Here is a 10,370-nt window from a genome sequence, read left to right as displayed (position 1 = left end):
AGTAAAGATTTTTTAAAAGTTAAAGTGAGTACATACATGGGAGAGGTAGTACAAATATACAGTATCTTTTTATGCATTTAAACCCATTTTTGCCTGAAAAAATGCAATCGGACAGAAAATTTAGGCGTCACGTCATTCGGTTTTAATGAGAAAAAAAGAAGAAAAAAAACCCTATATGAGAGCGAATTAGAACCTTTAACATCTAACTCGCTTAGCAAAAGTTCTAACCACCAGACCATTACGGTACACGAAAGTTTTGCGGATATATGCACTTATTCGCGTGAAAATGATATATAGATCTCATTAAAACACGAATTAAACCCAATGTAACGTTACTATTGAAATTGATTTCTAGACTTCTTGATTTCTGATTTCTTCGTAATGTTATTTCTTTCCCTAAAATTGTTATTGTAGGCTACATATATCTTATTTAGCATTGTATTAGCAACCTATTTCCCCCGTAGCGTATCCTATTAGCCTCATTATTGTTAGTATTTTTTCACAGAAACACAAAATGACAAATAGAGTCTCAAGCACCACCATACTGATTCTCTAAATTCACTGCAAATATAATCTTACTTTGCACCATCGGTTTATTTCTTAAAGCCACACCGTGTAACTTTTCAACCTTCATAATATATTTCCAAGACCCTTGTGATGGTACATCGACTTACAATAGGTTGAATGACGCGTCTGCCAGAGCCTGACGGGGTCTGTATCGCTTTTACTGGCACTATGTAACTTCGGGGTTCGGGTAGTAACCAGAGCACAAAAAGAACTACAAAATTCGACTGCTTTACGGCATACGTCACTTCCCCCACCACTTCCTCAAATTCGGACGTGAGCGTTTATATGCTGTCTATGGATGTGAGATGCCAACCAGCATTTGTTTTCGGCTTTCGTGCGTATGTTTTTGTCATGGGGGCTGTTGTGTTTAGACCTGGCTACTTCATGCGTTTTCTCGTGAAAAGACCAGGTGTAAATGCCCTCCGAAACGCATTCAAGACGGATTTGAATCCGATCGCTCAAACCACTTCAGGAGGAGATCTGAGATGCATTCCAGACGAAACTGGACAAGTGTGCATCTGGTTGTTGAAACCACATATGCAAATTGTACTCCTCCCAAAAATGCTAAAAAATAAATAACAAAAAATAAACGTGTGAGAGCGTGTTATAGGCTATATGTTATAGACAGATATGACGACGCGCTGGAACACGCATCACCGCAGATGAAGCTGAGCATCAATTCATCAAGACAACGTGCAAACTATCGCAAATCAAAGTGAAAGTAAGTCGCAGATGCTTAACACACAATCATCATCATCATTAAAAGTAAAGAAATGAAATGATCTTACCAGGGCTGTTACTGCTCTCTCTTATTGCGGTCTTTGATTTTCAAATTTTAGCTGATGATCAATAAAATGCAGCTCATATCTGTTGCTTTCGGTGACGTGCACTCCATTAAATCTGCATATAGCGCGAGAATTGAAGATCGGATTTAAATCCGTTTCGCAAAAACACATTTATGTGACCAGGTGTAAATAGAATCGTTTTGATAAATCTGATAGCTATCTGATCTGAGAAAACGCATGAAGTGGCCAGTAAATAAATCTCTTATTTGTAAACTTGTTTGCATTCTATGTTGTATGTTGTTGCGCTTGCTTGTAGTATGTCATTTTTTTACATGCTGTTCATTCATCCATTGCTGATAATTAGACCAGTCCAATAATTTCCACATATGTCTAGCTAGCTTTCGATTATCAGAGCTGTTAACAGACTTGCTAACAAACACTCGTTTCTCTTGCGTGTTTTTTGCGTTATGTTTTATTGCCTAGCTTGCCTCACGAACTAGTTTGCCAGCTGAACTCAGGTGTTGTGAGGTGTATTTATCACGTAGTCCTGAGGGATATCAAACGACGCTGTTGACGTTGATTCCTGCGATTATCATGAGAACAGTTTTCAATATCTCACATAAATATCAGGACATAAATAAGCCTAACGTAGAGGTTGTAAATAAACAAGCACAATTTGCAAACTATTATGATAAATTGCAATAATCATGTCTTCGGAGTCTATGTGTGCCTGTTCCATGCCCTACGCAGGTACCGGTGTACAGGGTGGAGGGTGGGGGGGTGGAGGAGTATTTACGACAGTGCAAGTATTCCACAGCGACTCTAGGGGTCGCTGTTTGACAAAAACACAAATTCTCCACAGTGTGCCTTTAAATGTCTCATCCTTTACATGGGAGAAGCAGTGGAGGACCTCATCAAAGATTTCCTGGTAAGACAAGATTACTTTAGAGATGTGAAAATGCTAGCTAATGCAGGGGTTTTCAAAGTGGGGGCCGCCAGGGGGCGCCAGGGGGGCCGCAGCAAGTTGAAAAAAAAGCGGAAAAAAAGTTTTTTAAAAAACGTTAAAAAATAAATATTTGCTAATATGAGTATTGTTATGAAATAACATTATAATAATTTGTTGCATAGCCTATCTGAACATTATACTTTTAATGCTAATCTTTTAGAGATGAACTGATTGATCGGCTAGTGACAAGCTGATTTTCACGTGATTTTCAGTCTGACATATGCCGATTCAAATGCACTAGGGCGCCGCATGAATAACATCGCGCAACATCAGCATCACACATGCACACAGAACGCACATGTAGGAAACCTTGTGAATTACGGCCGTTTCAGACCGCGAGCGGTGCGTAAGCAGCGCGTGTTTTTCAGCGTGCATGTTCAGTGAGTGCATTCACACCGCGAGCAGGAGCGTCGCATGAGCAGCAGTGAAGCGGAGGGTTTCGGCGCTGAGTCTATTTTTGCTGCGCTGCTCACACTCAATTAAAGTCAAGTCAAGTATATTTGTATAGCGCTTTTCACAATACAGATTGTATCAAAGCAGCTTCAGAGTATTAAATCAAAATAACACAACAAGGTTTGTTTCTAGTGGAAAAAACGTCCACGTTTGATAAGGCTGATCAATAGTATTATTGATTGATTAAATTAAATTAAATATCCCCACTTTTATTATATAGCACACTTTTGATGGACAAAATAAATATGATTTCACACAAAAAGTACCTAAACTGCACATAATTTGCATGTATAGTGAGTTTTAACAAGTACTGGAGTAGGTTATGTCAGAAAAGAAAATGAAGACAAAAATATTTATAAAAAATGTATCCATTTAAACTTGTTTTTATTAATCAGTTTGGGTAAAAGTGGTGTTTTACGATAGATAGATAGATAGATAGATAGATAGATAGATAGATAGATAGATAGATAGATAGATAGATAGATAGATAGATAGATAGAAAATAAATATTTGTGTGTGCTGTAAAGTGGTTAGAAAAAATTAAATCAGAATCGGCTAAAATCTGTATCGGCAGGTCAAACTCAATAAAAAAAAATCGGAATCTGCCTTGAAAATTGTAATCTCTATAATCTTTCTGATTGGCTGGTATCAAACACCATCACATAATCTGATGTTCACCTAGATGTTTTATTTATTTATTTCTACATGTGCCGTAGTATTGTCGATGGGTTCAATAACACATCCTGCAAAAGGGGGGCCTTGGCCAGAACCTAGTGGTATTTGGGGGGCCTTGGCATGGAAAAGTTTGGGAACCCCTGAGCTAATGCATGGCTCACACTACAGGAGTTTTAGGCCACATTTACACATAGCTGGGTATTTAGAAAAATGAATATTTCCCCCCCTCCGTTTTCATTAATAACATCGTGCACACAACATCGTTTTCAAAAAAGTTGTTATTTACATCAACCCGCATAAATACGCCGTCAAGCGCCATCATAACTATGCCAAACCTATGGGCGGCAGTGTAGGGAGAAGTAAACATAGGGGTTAATACGCTCACATCACGTTAAGCATTTTCTGGCGCATAATGTGACGTTTGAGAACCTAAAACACCGTTTCTCACAGTTGACACGGCAACACATAACCGACGTTTTCAGAAATCTCCACTTTGGCCGGAGTTTTTAGAATTAATCGTTTTCTATGATAAAAATGGGGTTTTCGTGTAAATTAGAGGCCAAACCGCAGGGAAATATCTGCATCTTCCCTTCGTGTAAACGTGGCCTTAAAATCCTAACCGATTGTAAAATCAGGTTGCAGCACACACTTAAGGAGAATCTTTGCTGATTTTATTCCCTCAAATCTTAAACATGCTCACACTACAAGATTTGAAAATCGCGGCGCATTACACACTACAAAATGTTATTAAGATTATGGTGCCAGAGGAAGCGCCTCACGTGATCTCACGCAGCAGATCTGAAGTGGAAAAGCATGTATAAACACAATATCTGTCCTTCATATCAAGTCATATTTGTGAAAAGGTAGCCGTGACCAAGGAAATCGAAATCTTTCAAAAATCATCCTTTTAACATTTAAGGTTATGTCTAATGAATGGCGTCAGCGCTGGTCAATACAATGAATCAATGCCATTGATCATGAAGTGAGGCATCAGCTTCAGCGTTGCCCATGCGCCGCATTGTTGCTCAGCTGAGCCTTGTAAAGTGTAAAGTTCAAATTAAATATTAAAATAATTAACAGCTTGTTTCATTACATCTATCTTTGAATGAATCCGCATATTTTTTTTACATTTCCGTTGAATGAACAGTTTAATGACTCACTCAAAGACTGTCCCTTCCCGCCACCTGGTGGCGTAACAATGTAACTGGACTGAGTGACAGCCTGTCTAGAATGCGCAGAGACTATCAATGCCAATACTGGTGAAATATCAGCAGAAAGCCTCTCGTAAAGTGAGATTCGAGGAACTAACTGTTATATAACAATGGCCTAACAAGCTCATTGTCAGGTTTATGTTGCGTTTATTATATTATGTGGACCCGACCCTTATTTTGACATCGTAACTTCATTTTACTCCACTTCATTTTAACACGCTTTTTAGTTTTGGTTTCATTAATGAAAATGTACTCGTCTTCATGCCTGCTGATCACAGCGTAACACTTATTTATTTAGCAATAAATACATGGAGATGATAACGCATATCGCGCTGTTGATTGGCTCCCCATATACTGATTGGCTTCATCTCTGTCTCCTCTCCACCAGTATGCTGGTGTGTGGTGGGCGTTCTGGCGCAATATGGCTGCCGTCGAATCACCCAGGTGGATGCTGCACATTGGTGGTGGTTGAGGAGATTCTCCCCTTCCACGTAAAGCGCTTTGAGTACCTAGAAAAGCGCTATATAAATGTAACAAATTATTATTATTATTATTGTTGAGTCACTCAAAATTACCTCAAGGGAAATTCCTTCACCACGACAACCCTACTTGTTTCTTATTGGCTATTTTGGCAGTACTGACGCAATCACAGTCTTTGAGCCCGATTGTGAGAGCAGATCGGGAGGTGCAAGATTCGATCTGTGAACGACTCACATTACCAGATAATCTGCGCCGAACATCGGACCCGATCGGCCTAAAACTCCTGTAGTGTGAGCCAGGCATAACCCTTGTGTGGTGTTCATATTTTTGTTATTCAGCCAGTGTTGGGTCTGATGGACCCACTGCATTTTGGGGTTTTTAATTCAACACAATCAAACAATTTTATGTTAAAATACTCAACAGATGTAGCCTGGATGCCAGCTGAACTTAGCCCCGCCCACAAAATTTTTAGGTCGGGAAGCTCGGTCTGGACTCGATCCGTTGAGGAGCTATTATGCCCGAACAAAAATTGTTCGGACCAATCAAATTGTCAGGGCGGGCTTTATACGATGATGGACAGATGAGCAACGTAACGTAATCATCCACGTCACCAACGAGTGATTGGGTTGAATTCGTTTACAACAAAGATGACTGCCGCTGGAGAATTGAGATTTCACGAGTTCACACTTACAAATAAGTCAGATAGAATAAATGCATATTTGGCGTGCTGTCCGAGGAGAGGCTCCGGGCGTGAGAGTGAGTGGAGGGATGCTGAAAACTGTCAAGGAATGTTAGGTGAGTTGACATAGTGGATAAATATATGCTTCCTCTCATGCTGATAGTGTAGACCGTAGAAGGCAATTGTTTGATGACAAGTTGATTTGATTGATTATTTGAACGTGCTCCTCTCAAACTTTGTTTATAAAACATTATGTGTAGATTCCGCCATCGCATCTGTTATAGAAGATATCGACAGCGCATTAATTTTAAAAGAGGAACAAAGAACCACGATCAAGGCATTTGTCGATCGGAAAAACATACGTCACTTACTCCTTTGCTCTGATTGGTTGTAGGTCTATCCAATTAAGTGCAGAGGCATTTTCTTTCCTGGTTCGGTTGAAACACGCCCCATAATCAAAGCTCAATGGAGCAGTATCAGACTCGCATTCTGACTAGAATCTGAGTATGACGACGTCAGACTACAACAGATGTTTACTTCATCCCAATTACAAGCAATATAAACAGCATATATATTTTCTCTTTACCTTTGTTAGATCACATTTAAGAATTGCAACCTTGTGCGGAAACGGCAGGGGTCGAAACACAAAACTCACTCTTGCACTCACACGCACACACAATCTCTCTCTCACACGCACACACACGCACACACACACGCACACACACTCACTTGGATATGTGGTTTACGGGGACTCTCCATAGGCTTAATGGTTTTTCCAATGTACAAACTGTATAATCTATCCCCCTACACTAACCATCAAATATGAGACTAATTTAAATTCTGCTGTAAAGCAACTCTAAAAAGACAATAGTGTCATTATTCAGCTCGATTCAGTTCAGTCTTTATTCAGTTAAGCTCAATAACTGTAAAGTTCATTAGTTATGAAACATGTATGTGCACTATTGCTTATATTTTTTTAAGTGGATTCAAATGAAGTAAGATCCCATTACTCATAAATATTTTTAATTTGATTTATTCAAAAAATGTTAGTGATTTAAACTCAATGGGTCTGCTCAGTTTTATTTGTCATCATGGTACTAAATAGATCTACTAAATAACTTTTAACTTTACATTTACTCAATTCATAAGGTAGATTTCAATCCTAACTTACGTTTTTACAATCTTAACATCTTTAATTAGCCTGACGTCGTCATACTCAGATTCTAGTCAGAATGTGAGTCTGATACTGCTCCATTGAGCTTTGATTATGGGGCGTGTTTCAACCGAACCAGGAAAAAAAATGCCTCTGCACTCAATTGGATAGACCTACAACCAATCAGAGCAACGGAGTAAGTGACGCATGTTTTTCATTCATGTTTCCGATCGCGGTTCTCTGTTCCTCTTTTAAAATTAATGCGCTGTTGATATCTTCTATAACAGACGCGATGGCGGAATCTACACATGTTTTATAAACAAAGTTCAGGAGGAGCACATTCAAATAATCAATCCAATCAACCGTCTACGGTCTACACTATCAGCATGAGAGGAAGCATATATTTATTCACTCTGTCAACTCACCTAACATTCCTTGACAGTTTTCAGCATCCCTCCACTCACTCTCGGCTTGTTCTTCCACAGCCAGGAATACGGGGGGACTGCTTTGGGTTCGGGCCGAATACCGAGCCCGAAGCCTCTCCTCGGACAGCACGCCAAATATGCATTTATTCTATCTGACTTATTTGTAAGCGTGAACTCGTGAAATCTCAATTTTCAGCGGCAGTCATTTGAATTCAACCCAAGCGCTCGTTGATGACGTGGATGATTACGTTACCGTTGCTCATCTGTCCATCATCGTATAAAGCCCGCCCTGGCAATTTGATTGGTCCGAACAATTTTTGTTCGGGCATAATAGCTCCTCAACGGAACGAGTCCAGACCGAACTTCCCGACCTAAAAATTTTGTGGGCGGGGCTAAGTTCGGCTGGCATCCAGGCTAATCTTTAATATCATCTATGTGAAAACAGAAGAGCAGCGATTAACCTGATTCTGGTGCAAGATCTAGAACTGAAATATTAAATCTCTGTGCGGAATCTGACTGTGGTTTTCTTCATCTTCTGTTTGTAGATCTCGTCAAACTGTTCATTTTGTGCCACTGTGAAGTGACATTTCCAGTCTCCGACTTTACCTTTTGGAACACAAATAACAAGAAGAGAAAAGCAAGTCAAAGGACAGAACTCAGAAGAAGATAATTAGAGGATTCAGCGGTTTATTAACCTTTCCGCATGAAGGGTGAGATCTTGAAGTCCATGAAAAGGATTGTGACATGGTTGATCATGTTGTTCTGTTTTATGGTATCAAACTGAACCCCTTTTGTTATTTTCTCCCTTTCTTCGACTGAAGTGGACAAACCCAAGAAGGAGCTCAAACGTTCCACCTCACGTCCAGTGTCCTGGAAAAGACCAGGAAAATACACACTTTAGACATATTTCTACACTTGATAAAATTGTCACTTTGTGAATTTAACTTACTTCAGCCAGATCCTCATAGAACAAGTACAGTAGGTTAGAATATGTCTGTTTTTTCTTCCACCATCCGCTGACATGATCATACCAAGGACCAAACACATCTGGCGGGAAATTACCTGATGTTAAAACAAAACCTCCAAGACAAAGTTCTTGATTGATAATGTAGGGGTTGTAATTAAGAAATGAAATATATTTACATTCTCAATATATTCTCAATGTATTTTTTTCTCAACATCCTTTTTAATCAAGACATTAAAATTATAGATTGCACCCAAGCTGTGATTGATCAATCTACTTACTTTTCCCTTTCATGAATTTCTGTATAAAGCTGTTCCAATCTCCTGGTTCAGGCTGTACCATGTTCATTCGATCAAAATGAAAATAGGAAACTGCATTGTCTTTTGCATTACATGCTACATACACAACCTGGAATAAGTGAAAGAAAAAAATATATATATTATGACATAACACAGGACTTGCTATGATATAGGCCTATGTTGTATTATGCAAAACTATCGAGAGAGTTACAATTTCATTACATTCATTACAGAACTACTTAACTTTTATTAAAGCTGCATTGAGTAATTTCTGTTCCACCAGCGGGACCAAACGTAATTCCTTGCATAATGACTATTTCCAAACAGGTTTCACAAACACCTGCCATTTTTCAATTTGTCTATAGAGTAGATAATATTGAAAGTGGCCCACTGGTTCAGGCTTTGTTGACACGCAATATTTTGGTAGCCCTACAGAGCAACATTTACACTTTTCAGAGAACTCAAGTTTCAAATTAGTTGCATGGAAATATTAGGGATTATTAGAAACCTCAAGACATAAGCAAGCCTCTCATTGGTCACATTTATTGAAAAGGTAGTTTCAAAAGCTATTATTTTAAATCTAAATGAAGACAATATCCAAATAGAATGTCAGATTTTGGCAGATATGATTACATTTACAGTGGTGTGAAAAAGTGTTTGGAAAAAAAGCTAATGTTTTTGTTTCATCTGACCATAGAACATTTGAAAAGTAACGGACACTACTGGAACTTCAAACGGGATGGGTTCTATGGTCAGATGAAACAAAACCATTAGCTTTTTTGGCAACAAACACTTAAGATTTTGGTGCACACAGGGATAAAAAAGTACCCCATGTGTAAAATTAAATACTCTGCTGTATTTTTAATGCTGTGGGCCTAATTTTCTGCCAGAGGTCCTGAACATCTTGTTCAGATACATGGCATCACGGATTCGATCAAATACCAACAGATAAAAAATCTAAACCTGATAGCCTGTGCTAGAAATCTTATAACGGAGAACAGGATGGAGAGATTCTGTATGGAGGAATGGTCTCTGATCTCTTGTCAGGTGTTCTCCAAACTCATCAGGCATTATAGGAGAAAACTCAGAGCTGTTATCTTGGAAAAAAGAGGTTGCAAAAAGTATTTAATAAAAGGGGGCAAACAATTGTTCCCAACGTGTTTTGGAGAAAAACATTTATTTCATAATGTGATTATCCCCCCACTTTCAATTATTTTACTTAAATGACTTTTTTTTTTTTAAATAAAATATCAAAAGGATTAAAAATGCAGATTTATTTTTTACAGCCATATTTGATCATATTTACCAAGGGGGCAAACACTTTTTCACACCACTGTATCATCTATTCTAGCAGTCAAAAGACCCGGAGTACTTTACCCTTGAGTTCTGCTCCCAGAAGGACTTGGGTACAAACTGAACAGGTAAGTGAGTTTTGATGAGACAAGGAGAGGTGGGAAGATTATCAGCCATTTCTGTCCCTGTAACTGATAATTAGATGTTGTTTAAAAGTGTCATTATCATTGTGGTTATGCCAAAACCCATTTGAGGCCTTTAATAAACTATTTATAATTTACATTCCAACATTTTACATTCCAGCAATCTTGGAACAGATGAAAAGGTACAAAGTTTAAAGAATCTGGGTTACTTTTATTCCGATGGTCCACTTTAGACAT

The 10,370-nt window shown here is 38.6% G+C and overlaps 1 protein-coding gene across 1 annotated transcript; it reads right to left on the bottom strand.

Moving 5' to 3' along the window:
* Positions 1-7,927: 7,927 nt before the first annotated feature.
* LOC311087049 (cytosolic sulfotransferase 3-like) lies at positions 7,928-10,370 on the bottom strand (the record flags this gene model as incomplete). Its single annotated transcript, XM_084120300.1, has 6 exons — positions 7,928-8,040; positions 8,130-8,304; positions 8,384-8,481; positions 8,680-8,806; positions 10,075-10,181; positions 10,343-10,370. The coding sequence occupies 6 exons, from the start codon at positions 10,368-10,370 to the stop codon at positions 7,928-7,930; spliced, it is 648 nt and encodes a 215-aa protein (XP_083976426.1).

The sequence above is a fragment of the Abramis brama genome (assembly GCF_963993115.1).
Source record: "Abramis brama genome assembly, chromosome: 7".
In the NCBI taxonomy this organism is placed as follows: Eukaryota; Metazoa; Chordata; class Actinopteri; order Cypriniformes; family Leuciscidae; genus Abramis; species Abramis brama.
This window is presented reverse-complemented; position numbering and strand designations above follow the sequence as displayed.